Source organism: Camelus ferus, chromosome 25 (assembly GCF_009834535.1).
Source record: "Camelus ferus isolate YT-003-E chromosome 25, BCGSAC_Cfer_1.0, whole genome shotgun sequence".
NCBI classification, from domain to species: domain Eukaryota; kingdom Metazoa; phylum Chordata; class Mammalia; order Artiodactyla; family Camelidae; genus Camelus; species Camelus ferus.
The window spans coordinates 32,090,284-32,111,328 of NC_045720.1; the positions used below are offsets into that span (position 1 = coordinate 32,090,284).

The window sequence follows — 21,045 nt, forward strand, 5'->3', positions numbered from 1 at the left end:
AAACCCAAGATCAAGAAGCTGGTGAATTTGGTTTCTGGTGAGAACTCTCTTTCTGGCTTGTGGAACACAGCCTTCTCACTGTGTCCTCACATGGTGGGTAGGCATGAGGGGGGTGGATCTTCCTCCTCGTATAAAGTAACCGTCCTATCAGATTAGTGTTCCCACCCCTATGACCCCATTTAACCTCAATTACCTCCTAAAGACCCTACTCCAGATTGAGTCATATTGGGGATCAGGGCTTCAATGAATTTGGGGGGACACAAGTCAGTCCATAGCAGGTTCCCACTTCAGATGATTCTCTCTCTTTTTAAGTTACAATTACATTTAATTTTATTTAGCTAGTGAAAATTTTCAAACTCCATTGTCACAAAAAGAGATGCAATAACTCACAGATTAGTTACACATAAATACATAACTTAAAATTCTCTGAATCTTAATGCTTTCTTGCTAAGTCAGTGCTTACTGAACCCAGGTAAATTCCCTCTGCTCCCCATCAATTATTTTTTAGGGGTTGACTTGGGTATTTTGCTTTTCCTCAGAGATAACTTGTTAGCCAAGCTATGGTCTCTTCCATTTCCTTCATTTTATAATCAGATGAGCAATAATAATCAGATCCCCTGTGAATGTAAGGAAATCTTTCTCATGAGCGACCCCAAAGCTTGCTCAATGGGCTCAGGAATAAAATGTAAGTACAGGGTTAGAAGCCATGTATGGGCTCAACACCACATTCTTCCACTTAATGTGGTTTACTTGGCTGAGGGCTTAATTTGCCAGCAGCAGCAAGTGACCCTTACTTGAAATGGCACCCTTACTTTGAAGGGACCTATCAGCCATCTCATGGAAGATTGATTGGACCTTTTTGGGGACAGTAAAGAATCTTTACTATAACAGACACTGGATTAGAATTGCTTTTCCTGCCCATCATGCCTCTGCCAGCACCATCCATTAAGGGATAGTATCATCCAGACATTATACATCAATCAAGACATTGTATTCAGTATCATATCTATCAAAGAACTAACTTTACTATGAGACAAGTAAGGTAATAGGTTAATTTCTATTTAACCTACCATTCTTTCCATCTACCTCATCATCCAGAAGAAGCTAGACCTATAGAATGATGGGATGGCACTCAGTTATGGCATAGCCAAGATAAAGCACCTTTGAAGGTTGGGATGCCATCCTGTGGTTTGGAGAGTGTGCTTTGAACCAGTGACTAATAAGTGGTGCTGCTTCCCCAATGACCAGTATGCAAAGATCTGGGTCTTGCTCTCCAGGCTTCTCGTTCATTTGGTGAACTACAAACTCTTCTGCTTAACTGAGCTAGTTTGTTTCTGTTGCTTACAACATAAGTATCCAGGCTAATATACAATGCTTACTCTAACTTCCCTCTCCCAGACCACTCTCATTCTTAGCAATCACCTGTTCTGTCTTATTTCTTTAGTCATATCTTGATAATACTGGGTCATAACTGATACTGTGGTTTTTGGGGATAGTTGAACATTTTATTTTCCTTTTCTTATTTCAGTGGCAATAGCCTCCAGAATATTATATTACAATGGTGATAACTTAATTTCTAATATCTTGTCAAAAGTAGAATGTTAAAATATTCATTTTAGTTTTATTTTATTATTGAAGTATAGTTGATTTCCAATGTGTTAGTTTCAGGTGTACAGCAAAGTGATTCAATGATATATACATATATATATATAGTTTTTCAGATTATTTTCCATTATAGGTTATTACAAGATATTCGATATAGTTTCCTGTGCAATATAGTAGTAGGTCCTTGTTGTTTATTTTATATATAGTAGTATGTTTTTGTTAATTCCAAACTTCTAATTTATCCCTCACCCCCTTCCCCTTTGGTAACCATAAGTGTGTTTTCTATGTTTGTGAGTCTATTTCTGTTTTGTAAGTAAGTTCATTTGCTGATACTGTGATTTTAAAGGTGTTATATCTTGAAGGCATAGTTAAATCGTAAAAAGATTTAACTTAAATCTTAAAAAGGTAAAAACTTCGAGGACTCCTTTTATTGTTTTCCTTTGACATTCCCATGTTTTGATGTTGTCACAAATCTGCTGTTTATTATCTACTTCTCCATCAAGTAATCAGTGACATTTTCTGATCAGCATGACATGCAGTGTTACAGTATGAAGTTGATTAAGTTCTAGTTAAAAGCAAAAAAAAAAAAAATCCTTAGCCTGTGTATTACAGCTTTATTAAGGATAAAATACATGGCAGACTTTTCAAATTATTGAAAATAATATGTAAAATGTCATACTTTTGTGAACACTTAGAAACACAGGAATCCCATTTATACTAAAATTTCCAAAACTGACTCTAATAAATATAAAGTAAGCAAAAGACCAACCTTTATAGACAACATTCTGCTTTCCAAAAGCATCACTCCTCTGCAATAGTGAAAAATGTGCTCTGGGTTCTTTGTAGCCAAGATATTAAAACACATATGCTTTTTGAAGCATATGGTTAAAAATTCCAGACACTCTGAGCTCTTAACCTTTTTGAGAAACGGAAAAATGATTTTTAAGAAAATAGGAGAAAGTGTCCTTATTTTATTTTATTTTAATTTATTTTTAATGGACATACTGGGGATTGAACCCAGCACACGCTCTACCACTGAGCTATACCCACTCCCCACTCTGGCCTATTTTTAACCCAGTGCCATCTGGAGTATTCCCAGTCTGAACAGAACGAGGTATACCTCGAGGAGAAATATTTTGGATTCTCCATTATTCTGGAGGCAGGAAGGGAGGAATTGGTAGCATTCATTCCCTCTTGTCCTCTACGGGTTCAGAAGTTGTGTGTTGCCGCATGTGGATTTAGTTAGTTGAAAGGCCACTAACATTCACTGAGTTCACAGGGTCTTTTCACTTGGATTCACTGTCCCTCCCTCTCCCCACAATATTTCCAAGCACGTTTAATGTCCAGGATTACTTAAGAATATGAAGGCTAAATTAGATAAATAGAATTCCAGATTATTAATGGGCTGCTTCCCAACCTGGACACTGAATAAGTAATAGTTGATGATAATGAATATGAAAGATTTCACTGCTTAACAATAAGGGATGGGCCAGTGTACTGAACCAATGAATATCAGATGAACTTATTAGTATCTGCTCTAACAAGGAATGCAGCCTGTCACTTCTCATTCTCACAGCAAGTACAAAACCAGAAGCACAATAAATGCAGGTGACTGCAGAATTCTCAGAAACTTGGAGCAGCAATTTTGATGAAGGAAAACAAAAGGAGAGGCTTGTCTTAATTCTGTCCTATCACATTTACGTGTTGGTATTCTTTCAAAATCACTCTGAAATGCTGCAGCTGAGCATCCAGACAAAATAAAATGTCTGGATGGCAGAGTTCTTTCTTGAAACATATACATATACATTGGAATGAAGATTTTCAAACTCACAAAAAGTTGAATAGTTTGACTACCTGTATATCCTCCACTTTAAATTCAATAGTTGTTAACACGTTGCTGCTGCATTTGCTCTACCTATCTGTTTATCTACGTTTATTTTAACAATTTGAAAGTTAAGTTGCAGATATCATGACACTTCATCCATAAATACTTGAACATACATCTCTTTATAATTATGGTATGACTTAAAAGCAGCTATTTTTAGTAAAAGTAATAAAAATCTTCTAATACAGGGGTCAACAAACTATGGCCTGAAGGCCAAATCCTTTGTAAATTAGATTTTATTGGAACACGGCAATGCACATTCATTTACATACTGTCTGTGGCTGCTCTTGTGTTACAACAGCAGAGTTGAGTAGTTGCCACAGAGACCACAGGGCCAGAAAACTTAAAATCTTTAGTATTTGGCTTTCTACAGAGAAGTCTGCCAACTTCTGCTCTAATAAATACAAGTGTGGAAATATTTACAAAATCTTCACGAGCCAAAGGATTTGACTGTCGTTTGTTGCATGGCAAGTGTTTCTTCCCCTAGTGTTTATGTTTTGTGATGTTGTGAATGATTTTAGGTGTGGGTGGGTGGCTGCAGTGGGGAGGCTGGGGAGGTAGGAGTGGGATTGAGCAAGAGAACTAACATCCACAGCACACTTATTCTGTACATGGCCTTGTGTTAGATGCTTTTAAACTATTACACTTACTGTGATCCTCACAACAATACCATGAGGTAGACATTATTATTCCAGTTTTTTGATGAGGAAACTAAAGATTAGAGAAGTTAGACAATATGACCAAAGTCATGTAGGTATTAAATAGAAAAACCAAGAACCTAAATCTAGCTCCAAAGAGATATGGCAAAATCTGTAAAGATTCCCCAGGAAGAATTCTCATTTTGTTGTCATGATTCATACATTTGAATGTATGAATGAATGAGTACTTTGGGTTTCCCTGGCTTCCAGTACAAAGCCATGGTAAGATGCATGCCAGAAAGCAACTAAGGCCTTTGTTTAAAGTATGAGTGAGGACATATATTAAGAATCCTAAATTTGGTATCATATAATACCCATAAGAATCATGGAAGCTGCTTATTAAACTCAGATTCCCAGGCCCCGCAACCAAAGATTTCTTCCACAGACCTCGGTGGGGCCCAGGAGTCAGATTTCAGTATGATTCTGAACCAGGTGAAAACGTTCTCTCCTCACCATCTACTCTTCTCATCTCTCATCCGGAGATAAGTTTTGATGACTAGCTTTCCAGACTTGAATTTTCTATGCATATACAAACACATATATTAGTTAAGAAGAATGAATATTTAACGGTTTTTGTTTTTGTTTTTGTTTTTGCTATTAAAAGTAATGCTGAAGGGGGGGTGTGTAGCTCAAGTGGTGCAGCGCATGCTTGGCATGCACAGGGTCCTGGGTTCAATCCCCAGTAATTCCTCTAAAAATAATAAATAAATAAACCTAACTACCCCCTCCACATTTAAAAAAAAATGCTGAAATAAATATCCTTATTCTCATGTGCAAGTGTGACTGTTTTTGTATTTTAGATTCCTAAAAGTTGATAACGATGACAGCTTACCTACTGGTCTGATTTTTACTTTTGGGGGGACGGGATGGTGGTGGTGGGGAAAGACTTTCCCTGTCTAATATTTTGAATGATCCGTCACTGGACATTTATATCAAGGTCCAATGTTCACAATAAAAAGATTTTTAAATTAGATCTGCTTATCGCTCTTTGTGAAATTTCAGCTTACAAGTTCACACTGACATGGCCACAAAGGTGGCGAATTTAGAGGACCCAGCGCGGGACGCCACCGCTCTCCGAGGGACCGGCATCGCCCCTCCCACCTCACTCTCAATCGCCTTCTCCAATTCCAGCCCGGTTCCATTTTCGTCCGTTCCTCAGTCCGCAGCTCGCAGCAGCAGAACGACATACTACGGTGAGGTTTAAGGACCGCAGCCGACAGGAGCGGACTGCCCCACTGCCTTTCTAACTAGAAGTACCTATAACAACCTGCGGCGGCCCGCCTTCTTGGCCCGCCCCTTCCGCTTGCGAATTGCTTCCGCTTCCGGTCGCGGCGTCCCGGCTCGTCGGGGAAGAGCTTGGCATTGTGGGAACTCTTTCCTTTCTTGTTCCCCGGCCATCTTGGCGGCCGCTCTTGGTGAGTGGGCTCCGCTGGCCTGAGGTTTAGGCAGCGGGGGGCAGTTCAGAGAGTTGCCGTTTGGCGCTCCGGATCCTAAACTTCCCTGTCCTGTCCTCTGTGTTCTAGGTTGGGACTCGTCCCGCACCTAAGGCAGGAAGATGGTGGCAGCAAAGAAGACGGTGAGTGAAGCGGGCCAGGGCCGGAAGCCTTTTCACGTGGAGAGAGGCGTCTCGGCCGGGGCGGGCAGGTCTGAGCACACTGGGCAGACAGCGTGCCCGCTGGCGCTTGGAGGGTTCCAAAAGGAACCCGAGAGACCCTCTCAATGATTTTGGGATTCGCGATTTGGGAGGCTTTTTTTTTTTTTAAAAGGGGCCTAACTTCCTGGAAGCTGGATCCAGTTTTGAGCAGTTACAAACAAGGACTTGAAGTCCGCGTTTAATGTTTGCTTTATAGAAAAAGTCGCTGGAGTCGATCAACTCTAGACTCCAACTTGTTATGAAAAGTGGAAAGTACGTGCTGGGGTACAAGCAGACTCTGAAAATGATCAGACAAGGCAAAGCGAAACTGGTCATCCTCGCCAACAACTGCCCGGCTTTAAGGTAATCGAAAGAACCTGGGATTGTGTGTCGCCCACTGCAAGTTGATCGTGAGTGGATATCCACGAATGTAAACCGGCAATCTGGGTAGCGTGAGCGGGGTATCTTGTAAAATTTGCAGTACAAGCGAACGCTTGCAGAATGACTTAATGTTTGCTGTTGTTGGCTCTTGATTTTTTTTCTCCCCTTCATGTTCTCTCCTTGTACGGGGTCATCTTTGGGAGAAATGTGGGGCGGAAGGGGTAGAAACCACAGAACGTCAAAGTTTGAGGGCATCGCACACACAGAATTTGTTTTTCCATACGTCCTGCCTGTTTGGTCATTTTTTTTAACTTTTATGAACTTGTTCTAGTGTAGAAACGCTACAGTGGCAACAATGTATTAGGACTCCCTTCATATTTGTAAAATGATTAATATCCACCTACTCAGTGGACACAGAAATGTTAACTCTGGTTAAGTACAGGCATAAGGCATACCTGGTTTTATTGTGCTTGGTAGATCTGCGTTTTTTACAAATTGAAGGTTTGTGGCAACCCTGCATTAAGTCTTTGGATGCTGTTTTTCCAACATTTGCTCACTTAATGTCTGTCACATTTTGGTAATTCTCGGGATATTTCACACTATTTCTTTATTATTTGTTATGGTGATCTCGTGATCTTTGATGTTACTACTACAATTCCCTGAAGGTTCAGGTGATGGTCAGCTTTTTTTTTAAGCAATAAAGTATTTTTTTAATTAATATATGTACATTGGTTAAGACATAATGCTGTTGCACACCTAACAGACAAGTATAAGGTAAACGTAACTTTTATATGCACTGGGAAACAAAAAAAATTCCTGCGACTAGGTTTATTACAGTATTCGATTTATTGCAGTGGTCTGGAATGAGCCTGCAGTATCTAGGTATGCCTCTAGTATCATTCTCCATCTAGGATTCAGAGCACCAGAGGGTGATAGAAATGGCTTAGGAGTTGTCATGGGAATTATATAATGTAAAGTGTCTATCAGGAAGTAAATGCTAAGTAAATAATGCTTTTATTTTGTCTCCTACTCTTTTCCATGAGCACAGATTTATTAGTTGTCCCACCTTGGTAAGGGATCTAAGGAAGGATGGTTTATGGATATGATAATGTTCTTAACGAGTAATTGGCTTACTGTTTGAAGGTCTTACCAACATTAGAGCTAATCAGAGAAGTAACATTTAATATGGGTCACTTGGTATGGTATTTATATGTCTTTTTTTTTTTCCTGAAGGAAATCTGAAATAGAGTATTACGCCATGTTGGCCAAAACTGGTGTCCATCACTACAGTGGAAATAATATTGAACTGGGCACAGCCTGTGGAAAATACTACAGAGTATGCACACTGGCTATCATTGATCCGGGTATGCTTTTTAAATTATAAAATAACTTTGTAATGTAATACAGGTATTTCTTGCTATATAAATGTGTTTGGTTTTAGGTTCAGATACTGAGAATTTAGTCATAGCAGGGAATATCCTGCAGTTTTATCTCAAAGAGAATTGATAATGTCAGCACATAACTGGCTTTGTTATACATGAAATTCTTTTTGCTTTGAGATCATGAGTTTCATTTCATGCAGCACTTAAGAAATGGTGACTTAGGACCTTGGTAAGAGGTAAAATTATAGAGAGGGAGGATAATCAGGTGAAATAGTAGAAGAAAGAACCCTTACTGGCTGGCTGAGAACAGACAGGTAAAAATAGGTTGAGAAAGAGAAGAGCCTACAAATACACATCATATCATGTTTTGAACTTGCGAGTTTTTAATTCATAAAATACTGCGAATATTCTCGCTGTTCTGATTTTGTAATAATCAGGGCAGGCTAAACATTCGCTATATTAAGACCATGCATGTGTCCCCAGATCTAGTTCTTCACCTAGGTCTGGTTTTATAAATGCTGGTGATAAACCAAGTCTGATTTATATGATGTATCTTACGTGGGGAATGTCTGTGACTCTAGGTATCTGACCAACTCAAGAAATGATAGCACAGCTAGTGTAATTTTTTAAGATAACCATTGTTAACTTGATGATTACCAGGGCCATTAGCTAAATTGTAAAATTACTGTGTTTTATTTTCTAGGTGATTCTGATATTATTAGGAGCATGCCAGAACAGACTGGTGAAAAGTAAATTGTGCAGTTTTTCTTTAATAAAATACATCAGAGCTTGATTTAAAAGTATGGTATTTGTTTCAGTTATTTTCTTTATTTCTTTTTGTTTCACTACACTTTTCCTGAGGCTAGGATTGGAGAAGATGAGGCAGTTAGATGTAGTGGCAAGACTTGTGGGCTAAGAGCTGGACATCCCAGTTTCTCTTTTCCTGTTTTTGTCAAGGTAGTGCACTGAATTCCTTTCCTATACTAGGTTTTTTAAGAGATGTAATTTTAGTCTCAGAATGTTGTCATTTTATATTTGAGTATGTCAGGCAGCAAGGATCAATACCCAGAATTTAACCAGAATTGCGATTTACAGTCAAGTTTAAATCCACCAAATCTGAGTAGCAAAGAAGATTAGATGAAATATGTTCCCTCAACGCAAAGATTTTCACAGCCTGAGACTTGAACTTTAATGAAGCAAGATGATCTAACCTAAGGATTTACAGTTAATAGTGTAGAAGAAATGTACTTGGACAACTTCAGAAAATCCCAGATCTTCAGTAAGTCCACAGTTTGCAAAGTGTGTTTTACATAATTTCAGTCCTAAAAGATAATACTGTGAAGTAGGTTTGGTGTTCAGATTCAGGGGGAAACTGCGTACTGTAGCTCCCAAGAGTATTCCACGTAACCCTTTTCGTACATTTGATAACACCCTTTGGGACAGCAAAGGACTTAGTTTGGGTGAAAATAGTGGCTTAATATAGTCACTTTCCTAGTGATCCGCAGTGTGGAACGTGGCTGTTGGGGTATACCCTACGCAATTTGTGTTGGGCTTTCAGGCTGCAGAAGTGTCAGAAACGACTGTCTTAGAATCAGTTAACTTGTGTAGGCAGTTTTTGATGGTAGAGGAGTAAGACATGGGAGATGTGGATGTCTTCATTACACTATCGAGAAAGTTGAGTATTGAACTTGGAATCAGAAGGCTACTTAACAGTTTCATAATAGCCACAGGTAGGTCAAATTCTGTTTCACTGGTGGAGGAATTGGTTGGATGTCTAAAGTGGATGTAATTTGGAGAGTCTAGCTGTTACTAACCAGTATTTTCTTACCAGCTCATTTACAGATTTTCCCCATTAGGGTGCACTAACATTTTTTGACAGGACAGTTCTTTGTGGTGGAGGATTGTGGCTGCTACTTGATACTTCTCCTTCCTGCTTTCCCCTCCGTGCCATTATAACACTACCCACAAGGGCTACCTCACATTTTTACAGCATCTCTTGCTTAAGAGCCACAGAGTTATAAAATCTTCATCTTTGGTAAGAATTGCTTGGTTAAAGTACTGCTGATTGCTAATGTTAATTAGTCTGTTTCCATGGTTCAAAATACTTATCTTTTGGTTAAGGAAGTTTGTGACCATACTTTCCACTCACTTGATCAATTTCTCCTTTAAAATTGACCTGTCATGCTATTTGGGTCATTTTTGGATTTTTCCTTCCAGGTTGACTGGTTTCAGTTAATTTCTTAAGGGGTGGGTGGTACCTGAAGAATATAATACTGTGACTGCTGGGGTACCATTTCTTTGTAAAAGTTCTGTTGCATGACTCTGCAGGCATTTTGGAATGATGGTTTTTAGAAAAATTATAATTTCTAGAGCCCTTTGAAGTTGTGATAATATGCTGTAAGATCCTTTGGCTTTTACCTTTTCTTTATATGTGCTTTTTGTGCACTCACCATTGTTTGAGCAAGAAAGGAGTTAAAATTCAAAGTCCATCCATGTTGCTGCAAATGGAATTATTTCATTCTCTTTGATGGCTGAGTAGTATCCATTGTATGTGTAGACCACATCTTTATCCATTCATCTGTCAGTGGACATGTAGGTTGCTTCCATGTCTTGGCTATTGTAAATAATGCTGCCGTGAACATTAGGGTGCATGTATCTCTTTGAAGAGTTTCCTCCAGATACATGCCCAAGAGTGGGATTGACTGTTGAATCATATGGTAAACTATACACAGTTCTTAGTTTTTTAAGGAATTTAGTTATTTAAGTTACTAGTTTTTTAAGGAATTCCCATACTGTTTTCCATAGTGGCTGCACCAGATAAGGTGGCATTTTTAAAATACTTTTTTCTAATTATAACGAAAGTAATGTGGGAAGCCCTTATAAGCAGGGGATTGCAGGAAATTCCAGCCAGCTGGACTTAATCCATACCTATGCTGTGCTACTTGTTGGGCCTAGAGAGAGGAGAGCCCCAAAGAAGGGGTCGGATGTTGTGGGGTGCGCTGATTGCAGTCAGTGTGGCATAGGCAGCAGGAGCACGTGGTATGTAGGGAAGAAGCCACACGAGGCTGGTGGTGATTGCAGTTGGTTGGGCCTTCTGGAAGATGATCACCTAGTTCACAGAAAACAGTTCTCTCTGACCTGCTTCCTTAGCGCTCTGCTGCCAGCTACACCTTAGGCTTGCACGCCTCTGCCCGCAGTGGCATCTGGCTTCCCCCATACCCTCTGTTTCCAGGTCTACCCCAGCATTCTCTTCTAGTCTGGATTGGGTGCCTCTGAATTACCATAGACACTTTTTAATGGCATTAATTAATCCCATCTGTCTCACTAAGGTCATAGAGGACAGGAACTCAACATTTTCAACTTGATGACACTTAGGTGATGAGCACATAAAAGTTCAAAACCAAAGTGAATAATGACTTTGAGGAGCTAAACATTTCTCATTGATAGGTTTTGGCTTTTATATGCTTGTGAATTTTATCTTCATCTTGTTGATAGTAGGTCTTGAATGTCTGTACATTTACCATTACATTGATTACCTCCTACCTGTTTGCTTCAAAAGATAATTTAGGAGTGGGAATATGCCAGAGTACTTAACTCAGGTAAAGTAAGCAAAGAATCCATTCATTCACTTAACATAAGCTTAAAGGACCATTCTCAGGTCCAGTACTCTTGGCTGCTAAAGAATAAAAACATAATAGCTAGTACTGAGCATTTAAAATGTGTTAAACAAACACTTTACTAAGTACTGTACATGTTAACCCATTCAATCCTTATGATAAACCAATGAGATAGTAATATCATTAGATAGATGAGGAAATCAAGGCTTGGGACGGTCATACAAATAATGAAACTGGAAAACAAAACTTTTACACCTGAGAAATACAGGGCCAAACAAGGAAAATGGAGAACTAGTTCAAATTTTAGACACTATTTCAGTTAAATATCTTGGGTTAGTATGTAAGTTTGATGGATGGACTGGAGGCTTTGTCTCCCATTGACGGCATTTTCTTCCCCAAGTTGGAAAAACTAGAAAACCGAATAGCCAAAGTGCTGGGGGGTGAAGTGGGGGAGGTGGCTGGGGAGTGTGTGTGTGTGTATGTGCACAGTCCAGAGCCACTAGAGGGAGCTGGGACTCAACAGAAACGGGTTTGAGTCAACTGGAAGCAACACCTGAACTGTGATTACATCTCAAAAGGTAATACCAGCCCAAATCAGTACTTTATACTAATGAAAACCTGTTTTCAGGATCACTTGGATGACTCAAATATGAATATAAATGAAGGTTTAGTACTTTGAATCACAGCTTTTATATGTGGAAAGGATCATGATTTTTCAGGTAAGACTGAGGCCTAGGAGATGTTATTCCCACCCTGCCACACTGCCCTTTGTGGGGAGACATTTTGATGGTAACACTTGTCTTGATATATTTAAACATAAGCTTATTCAAGGTATTTGTAAAGCATCATGTGGCCTCCAAAATACATAGAAAGGATGTCATTTATGAGGGTCTTCATTTCTTAAGCTGCCACCTGTAGTGTTTCTTGCTCCTCTGAGTGCCTTGAACTGTGATACACGTGGAGTCTCCTTTGACTCTGTCGACTTCAAGGGGTCGTGTCAGACATGCTAACTTTTGCTACACTGTTTTAACCTGCATTCTCCTAATTATCTGTAAGATTCAACATTTTTAATACGCATTTTGGCTATTTATATACATACCTTGCATTTAAACTAAGAATCTTACAAACCATTCTTTGAAGTGAATTTTAATATTGTATTAAAAAATCCAACTTGTTATACAAGTACATATGTTCTGTGATTTTAAGCATACATCCATATACATATATCAAGGTAAAGTCTGATACAAAAAAAAAAAATACTGTTCCCATGGCCAGTGTTCTACAGAAGTAAGACTGTGCAAACTTTATTTTATAGTCAGGTGAGATCGCAACACTAAGGCAGGACAAGGCAAAAGCAATCGTGTCCACAGTATGTTACAGAGTATCTTGCATAGCTTATTTGTTCTCACTTGGTAAAATTTAGGATTCTGAAAGATTTTTTTTCTCAATAAATTTATACAAGTTAGTGTGTACTTTTCGACTTTGTTCTTTAGCAGACCAGCTTTCTCAGTACTAGTAACGTTTTACTTTTACAACCTTCCAGGATGAATGATAGCCTGAGCTTTTGGGGTTCTGAACTGCTTTCACTGTAACCCTTGATACAATGACGTTCAGATACATAGAGCATTCTGAATCTTCATCTATATCTCAGGCGATTTTCCAGGGCTTCCATTCTTTGTGTCATTTCTTCTAGTAAATCTCAAATTAAGGAAGAGGAATCTGAATTGCCTATTTTTACATTCAAATGTAACTTGAATTATCTACATAAGAATTTGTGTCCTAAAAAATACAGAGCTTTTTTCCCCATTTCTGTTAATTATTTTAAAATCCTGACTTACAGTAACTCTTGAGCACATGCTGTCAAGACTATACATCTTCAGTGGGTTAAATGCTTTGTTAACATTAAGCTCAGATAGCTCTGTTCAGTTTTGTTTTTTTTTTTAATTTTAATTCCACTCATGCCCCTGTTGCTTATAAATTAGTTTGCCATAGCACACCTCTGGGAGCCAACACTGATGTTGGGAATGTGGTGAAAAGAGAACAAAAGGAGTAGGCCTTGGAAAGTAAGATAGACACCAGAAGAGAAGAAGATGAGGAGTTTTCACCCGTGATGCCAGACAGGGCCTTGAAGACATCTGACCTATGCTCTTTTATATGTAGCTTCCTTAATCTCTGGTGCAGTTAAACCCTCAGAGGTGGGCTGGGAAAAGGCAGAGCAGAGATTAGAAGGAGCATTTGTCTTCCTCCCTGAAGCTCCTTAATACCCTCCACCCACCCCCCACTGGCAGAATGAGAGCATGTATTCATCATCTATTAACCAGTGAGATGATTTTACTCAGGGAAGCCTATTTCTCACTTACAGGAAGGGAATGGCTATATGCCGTTCCTTATTTTATAAGCCCATTCGCACAGAAAAAGTTGAGAATTAAACCATTTCCCTTTGGACTAGCTGATGCATCTTGAGATACATATCAGGCAGCTCTAGTAAGCTTACTGTAATTTTAAGTTCAGAGCAGATGGCAGGGTGTTCAGTGAGAAGCACTGAATCCTCATTTCTCCATTATCCCAAAACGTTCCCTTTATTTGTAATATTGTTTTAATGAATCATTGAATCCTGCTGTTCCTTTGGTAGAACGTTTCATCTCAAGAGTGCTGATATAAAAGATCTCTGCTGCCAAACAAAAATCCAACCCCAGTCCTCCTCTAGAAACTATACACTGATCAAATGTGGCTACAGTGTGGCTTGAGACCAAAGGGAAGGTTTGGAGTTGAGGTGGAGTTTGAAACCTCTTCATTCTAACAACACCCCTTGCCCATACGTACTGTATCTTTGATGCACTGAAGACTTAGTATGTATCATTCATTTCCTCCCAGCAGAGAGGGAGTTGATAAGTCTGGTGTTTCTTTACTTTGCATACTGAATGGCCTTACTGCTAAACTCCCCAAACCTCAGCAACTAAATGCTTGACCCTTGCCACGAAGCTTGGCTTGCCCTCGGCTCTCAAGCACCTATCAGGCTGCTTAAGAAGAAGCCTTTCCCAGAGTTCACTCTTTGACCATGGAAATGACTTCATTTGATACATACCCACATACAGAATTTTTTGAAGTTTTGATAATACTCTTTGCATACTGTATAGAGGCATAATACTAGAAAAGGATATAGCGCTGCGTTAATTTTCTTACTTCTTCATTTGCAAGGTTCTGGAACATTATAAGGTTTTCACATTTGCATTGATCGTGTTTTTCTTCCAAAGGCCTTCCTGAGAAAGCAGATGGAAAGTGTTCACCTTTGTAACCCACCAGACTTCCCAGACACATAAAAATAGGACTGAATCAGCACATGGAGGAAACCCTAATGAGAGAAATGTTCAACTTCTTTCCAGGCAGCCAGCCCCAGTAAATACCAGGAAAGGGCTGTATATGCTTCCAGCACTGGAAGTGGCCTTTCCTGTGGACTGGGGGTGGACTACCCCATTTTAGTTTATTGTTTTAGTTCTCATTTTTCTAAAGTTCTCTTTTCCCCTGTCCAACTTCCTCCTTTCCCGTACTCCCTTAAGCTGAGTTTGTTGGCAAGTTGAGAGGCTGGTACCAAGTTACCTTATAGTAATATTTTACTTGGAATTACCTGAAGATTTTGTCGAATGGAAAAGTTTTTGTGTAGACCGTGCAAGATTGTCTTCTTCAAACAGATATCTGTGTTGCACTGCAAAATTAGAACAGGAAAGTAGGTCTCGGATATTTATGGTGACTGGCTCAGATTCTGTAGAGAGAAAGAAAACTGAAGTCAAACCTGTTTAACATGGTCATGGTTATAAAACAGCAATCAGCTGTCAGAGTAAGGTACCTGGTACCTAGAATGGGGTACATAGCTTTAGTTTGGGACATACTGTGGGAGAAAGACTGTCAGCAGGGAGGAGGCTATTACCAACTGTGGCTTAACATATACAGTAAATGCTTCCAACATGATGGAGGGGAAGAAAAGCCATAGTTCACAAAATTCAAATCTTTCTGACTTTGGGGAAACCTGATGAAGGCATATACCAAAGAGTCTAAAAATACTGCTTTCAAAAAAAATGTACCTGTTGGCTGGTGGACCCTCTTTGGCAGCTCCCCTGCGGGGGAGTCCTGTCTTCCATCAGAGTCTTCCAGAGCTGAGAGGGAAGAGATGACCAGAGAGTGACAACTGTCTACCTGTGTGTGTGTGTGTGTGTGTGTGTGTGTTCTTTAGGAAATTGGTCCCAGGCCAACTCCTTGCCTGCCCGCCACCACCTGAATATTTCAGTTTGATTTGGAACACCACCGATTGAAAAAAGCAATTGGTTACCACAATAATCCAAGACCATTCTAGGGCGGTTCTCTCTAGTAAGAGAAGCCTGGACCCCTTAAATGCATCTTCTTAAGAATGTCCCCCAAAATGTTCTGTCTAGAAGGCAGGGTGGGAAAGAAAGGTAAGCTTGTGCAAGGAGTCAGTTGCAGCCGCAGCAGCTTCACGTGAGGCACGTGGATGAAACCGCCTAGAGGCAAAACATCACCCAGCTTCATTAGAAATCTGAAAGACCTTCCCTGCTCGGCCCTCTTCATCTCTGTTCTTCCCTGTGGACGAGTAAGACACATCACTGAGACGGGTTTTACCGGCAACTGAACCCGGGACAGGAAGAAAAGGGAAAACGGGCAAACTGCTAACGTGTGAGCACAGCCGGCACACAACAGCGAAATGGAGAAAAGCCTGGCGCTCTTACGCGTGAGAAAACCCCAACCCTAAAGGGCCGTCTAATGTTCTGTAAACAGAAGTAGTCCATGCAGGAAGGCATTCTTTAAATTTTCAACAGTGGACTTGAAAGGACTGCCATCCCTTTCCACTCCAATTACTGATACATCCCGAAGCTGCACATCAGCCTTCCTGATTTATAGAACAGGTGGTTTCTTGGTTAAACGATCATCTCCATGGGGTTCTTGTGAGGATTAAGCATGCTGGTGTGTCAGAACACTGATGCCGCTCGGCACAGAGCAAGCCCTCCAGCAATGTTAGCTGTTACCTTGTCTTCTCTCTCCCTGTTCCACCTTTTGTGCTTAGTGTTTCCAGGCGTCACTGGCCCTGCCCACGAGGGAGGCACTTTTCTGAGCCCTTTGAAGGAATGGGTTGAGCTCATTCAAGAGTTTGTGCTGCCCTGTTTACTAAGGTCTCTTTCCTAGACGGAAGCTATAGTACCTTCACATATGCCTTTCTGTAGTTTGTCACTTATGTCGCCCATGGTGCTGAAGTCTTCGGCATAGAAGAGATGCTTGTTCGTGGGCTCAGAGGCAATCTCTTGCAGTTCTTCCTCAATGGCTTTTCCTACTCCGACAGCATACATGGTTATACCTAAGGTGCGAAGCAGATTAAGAACAGGCTAGTTAAGGGCTGTGCTCCCAGGACCTGGAAGTTGTATGTGCTGCACCCAAAGTTGGCTAGGTATTAAGTGGTGTGACTTGAGGGCCCCACATCAACCTCCTTCTTATTTTCCCACCATTTTTATTTTGGCCTTATGAGCAAAAGAAATGGATTCAAGAGAGGAAGGTGAGGCATCGAGGGATGCTGGGATCTAGCCCACCAACCTGTTGCTCAGCTCTGGACAAGGTCATTGGACAAATGTTCAACTTTCCCCTGAATTAACCTTGTGGGTGAAGTGTAATAGAGCACTTACCTTATGGCTTGCTAAATGGGAGTCTCTTCTGGGAGAATTCTAAGAAACGGGTCAATTTATGACCTTGTAACCTAGTTTCTACTTCTCAGAAATACAGACAGGAACCTTAAGTGACCTGGGGCCAAGTGAAGCTGTACTCTGCCCACCCCTCAGGGGAGGACAAAGCGTCGTGTGGAGGTGCTGAGCTGAAAGGGAGACTCTGCAGACCACTGGGAAGTATCAACCTTAGGTTTTCACAGGGAGATGAGACTGCTCCAAAAGCTTTTTCTAAACAAAATTAATCATTAGACTACCCCCCAATTTTCATTTGAAAGTAAAACACAATAAGAATTTAGTTCCGCTTGATTTTCAACATTTTTCAGGACTGATATCTTATTCTGGCTAATTCATTAGATTAGATTTTTTAAAAAAATAAACATAAAATGGCCCTTTAAGCCAAGGGGCAAGAGTTACGCCTTCTTCTAAAGTCTATGTAAGGTCAATAGCCAAGTTTAGCATATTTGTCTGGGAGCCCAGTGACTTTGTGCACAACTTCCTAAAAAGGATAACACTATTTTAAGATTGTGTCAGCTATACATAGGCGTGATTAAGTTCATTAGAGGATAGCACTTCGGATGAATCTTGTTGATTCAAGAACCAAATAAACATCTGTTCCTCCCACCACCTGCCTTCGGGTGATTCATGGAAACCTGAATGGGGAAGAAAGTAAGGCAGATTCGTCTCAGTGAAACAAAAGGGCCAACCACCGTCTCCGGAGGCAAGGTGCTTTCCCCCGTACAGCTCAAGGATGCAGGCCAGAGGGGCCCATGGTTTGACACAAGCTCTGGCAAGCTAGCCTAGAAATGGGAACTGGGTGTAAGCCGCCAGGTTTACTCTGCCCCGATGACTCGGGCAGGACACTTTGTGGCTACTGGTCTACTGGGCCCAAGAAAATAGAGTGAAGAGTGAAGTAAGCAGTATCAAAACGGCCGCCTCTACAGAGACTGCGTGTTGACGTGAGCCAGCCTTCCTGTGAGGAAGGACAGAGTTCACCGGTGGGGCTGCAGTGCTTTCATCCTTTGTTCACTGACTCAGCGAGGATTAGTCACACACGCACTACAGCCCAGGCCTGATGGAGGCACTGAATCCTTGTATCTTGGATGGAGTCCTGGCCCATGCATAGTCTTTGCCCCTATAAGACCTGCTAAAGCAATGTGCCCTCGGTAAGTTCTTAAAGAATCTAGCTCTCGAGCAAACTGCTTCACAACCTCCAGTTTTCTCATCTCCCCTAGGAATTCAGACACTTTCCCTCAAGCTGTCTCCACAACCGTCTTAGCTTTTGGGCTTCCTTTCTCCAAGAGCCATACTCCTCCACACTTGTCATCTATACACAACTAAAGTAACCTCAAGTCCCTCCTGCATTGTACACGGGGTCAGACAAGCCTCAGAGAAGAGCTTTCCTGAGCAGTAAGAGCTTAGGGTCATGATCTCATCTGACATTTTGATTTTCTCAAAAACTAACTTTTGCCCCCAGGAAACATACGAGTATTCATTTTCCTAAGTCTGCTGCTCTCTCAGAGTGTTTGCTGGAAGCATTGCTTTAAAAAAAAAAAAAGTACCAGTAAAAGTTCCTCCCACCAGGAGTCTATTTTTATCAAGCTTTTCAGGTTATTCTAAAGTAACCAGACCAGTGTTAGGGAACTGTTGTGTGTTTCTCTATGTTTCTCTGCGGTTAAACGCACGGGATTGATTCTCTGCTCTGGAGGTCATAGCCTGGCTAGTAAATCGCAGTAGATGCTTCCTCAGGTGTGGTCTGTGTGCAGACTAATCACCCAGTCTGCAAGACTTGTGCTTCCGTAACTCCTTTAACTCCTGTGGGGTCCCTTTAAGGCCACTAGGTGGCAGTTTAGTAAAGGTGTATATGGCAGTGACAGGAAGTCTTTCTGTCCGCTCGATGAATCTCACTCCTATGGCCCCATGCGACCACCAAGTGAGTTTAAGAAACCATCGGAGCCTTGAGTGGTGTAAACCACACCCCCATCCCTTATTACCATTGGCCTTGGCCTTACTGGCCCACTCAGAGACGTCATCCTGAGCCCGTCCGTCTGTGAACACAATGGCCACTCTGGGTACCCGTGCAAAGAGAGGCCTGGCCCCTTCTACTTGGTTAAAACTTCTTTCAAACATGTGTTTCAGGGCCAGCCCGGTCATAGAGCCTTTGCCCATGTACTTCATGTGGGCCACAGCTTTCTTCATGTCTTTGGCTGAGCTGAAGTTTCTCAGGGTAAACTCTGTGCGGACCTGCGTGGAATATTGGAGCAGCCCCACCCGAGCGGCTTTGGGGGAAATCGCCAAGGAATCTATAATTCCAGTCACAAACTGCTTCACAATCTCAAAATTCTCTTCTCCGAGGCTCTTGGACCCATCGATCACAAAGACCAGGTCCACTGGGCCTTCAGTGCATTCTACAGGAACAAAAGGAAAGTGAGATAGTTAAATGATCAAAAATCATTTATGCCAAGAGTAGAAGAAAAGTAAGTTTCAACTGGAGGCATAATAACCACTTTGGAGAATGACCTTTACTCTTTCGATAATACACAGGACAGAAGGTGCTTCATTTACATTCGTAGCCTTTTTCTGAATCAACCGAAAAAAGAATCTCAGACAGTGTGCACGTGGCTCTCCAGCAGATTCCAGGAATATTGGAATAATTTTCCAGCAATGAATGTTTTGTCTCCTCCCCCATATGCTCTTTTATTACAGAACAAAACCAGCCTCCACACACAGAGGGGTGCAGAAGGCTTCGCCAGGAGTAGGTAGAGTGTAAGAGCATCGGGGCGAGAGGTGCCAGACTCCGGCTTTCAGATCTAGGAAAAATGACAGCCTCCCTTGATGGCTGCTTGTTTGTAGGAAGATCACTCAGCTTTCCTTGGACATTTTCTTTTGTTAATTAAGTAATGAGACTGAAACGGAGCTGTGATTTGCTTTCAGAACTTAATTTTCACAGAGTTCCAGAGTTTCAGGGTTGGACAAGACCTTTAAAGGTCACTAGTCCAGTCTTCCCGCTGCTCACATCTTTACTGCATCCCTACCAGTGGCCATCACTCAGCCTGGGCCTGGACACCTCTCCTGATGCGGAACTCTCCACTTCACCAGTGAAGGCCCGTCTGTGGACAGCTCTGCTGTTGATGGTCACGGTAGCTAGCATTTGTCGAGCACTCAGAATGTGTCAGCAGCCGCTAAGCTCCTTTACGTACATGAGGTCAGATATTCCTCATGACGATGCTGTGAGGCATTATCCTTATATTAAATGAAGAAACTGAGACTCAAGAGAAGTTAAATAATTTCTCCAAGGTCACCCAAGTGTATGAATAGGGGGTTCAAATCCAGGTCTGTCTGACCCAAAGCTCATGATCATAACTAATTAATCACATAGATTCTCTGAGAGAAAGTGTCTTTGTCCTCGTGCTGAGCTGCAGCTTCTCCCCCATGTCCTTTCTTTCCCTGGGTGTTGAGGGGGTGTCGTATTGATAAAGGCTAAGTAGGGGAGGGTATAGCTCAGTGGTAGAATGGGTACTTGGCATGCACGAGGTCCTAGGTTCAATCCCCAGTTCTGCCACTCAAAAATAAATTAAATAATAAATAAATAAATAAATAAATAAATAAATAAATAAATAAACCTAATTACCTAACTCTGCCAAAAAAAAAAAAAAAAAGGTTGAGTTGACTGTCACTTTGTTATTTGAATGGTACCTCAAGTCTTTTTTTCTACAAAGATCCCCAGTTTCTTCCTTTACTTTTCACTTGACATCGTACTGAACTTCCTCATCATGATGCTTTCTAAATCTTGTTCATCTCTATTCTCTTTTATTTTTTTCTTAAAAAAATTACATGGAACAAAGTTCAAACATTACAAAGGGTATCTATATTTACCTATACATCTATACTGAAAGGGCATGTATGTTAGAGGGAGCTTTTGCAAAATATGTAAGTGGTACCAAACTATAAAAGCCATTCAGCACCATGTTTTTTTAACCTAAAATATCTTGAGGATACATCTAGAGCTGCTTCATTCCTTTTAATGGCTGTACAGTATTCCCTTGTATAGATGCACCATAATTTATTCAACCAGTATCTTATGGATAGACATTTATCTTATTTTCCATTTTTCACTGCTACCA

General features: G+C 40.9%; 2 protein-coding genes and 1 non-coding gene across 4 annotated transcripts in view; 2 read left to right on the forward strand and 1 right to left on the reverse strand.

The window, feature by feature from the left end:
- The first annotated feature begins 5,498 nt into the window (after positions 1 to 5,498).
- On the forward strand, positions 5,499 to 8,387 carry RPL30 (ribosomal protein L30). Its single transcript, XM_006191958.3, has 5 exons — positions 5,499 to 5,603; positions 5,712 to 5,764; positions 6,039 to 6,184; positions 7,436 to 7,566; positions 8,288 to 8,387. Exons 2-5 carry the CDS (start codon positions 5,744 to 5,746, stop codon positions 8,335 to 8,337), a joined length of 348 nt encoding a protein of 115 aa, XP_006192020.1. The 5' UTR covers positions 5,499 to 5,603; positions 5,712 to 5,743; the 3' UTR covers positions 8,338 to 8,387.
- Positions 7,983 to 8,114, forward strand: LOC116659925. The gene has a single exon (XR_004315297.1). It is a non-coding gene; the product is annotated as a small nucleolar RNA SNORA72 (small nucleolar RNA).
- A 3,944-nt stretch (positions 8,388 to 12,331) lies between the features above and the next one.
- MATN2 (matrilin 2) overlaps positions 12,332 to 21,045 on the reverse strand; it is a 119,607-nt gene continuing 110,893 nt past the window's right edge. Inside the window, exons 14-19 of one of the 2 annotated variants that reach the window (XM_032468316.1) lie at positions 18,916 to 19,329; positions 16,411 to 16,563; positions 15,281 to 15,352; positions 14,827 to 14,904; positions 14,363 to 14,461; positions 12,332 to 12,893 (exon numbers count right to left, since the gene is read on the reverse strand). In XM_032468316.1, the coding sequence (XP_032324207.1) occupies positions 12,838 to 12,893; positions 14,363 to 14,461; positions 14,827 to 14,904; positions 15,281 to 15,352; positions 16,411 to 16,563; positions 18,916 to 19,329 (872 nt within the window). In that variant the 3' untranslated portion in view covers positions 12,332 to 12,837. Of the gene's footprint in view, positions 12,894 to 14,362; positions 14,462 to 14,826; positions 14,962 to 15,280; positions 15,353 to 16,410; positions 16,564 to 18,915; positions 19,330 to 21,045 lie in introns of both variants that reach the window. The other variant, XM_032468315.1, reaches the window with a different exon arrangement.

Bases quoted from the DNA above. Each gene is read 5' to 3' on its own strand.
- RPL30 (XM_006191958.3), top strand. From the start codon at position 5,744: ATGGTGGCAGCAAAGAAGACG. The intron at 5,765-6,038 runs GTGAGTGAAGCG...TTTGCTTTATAG, and splicing joins TGGTGGCAGCAAAGAAGACG to AAAAAGTCGCTGGAGTCGAT. The intron at 6,185-7,435 runs GTAATCGAAAGA...TTTTTCCTGAAG, and splicing joins AACAACTGCCCGGCTTTAAG to GAAATCTGAAATAGAGTATT.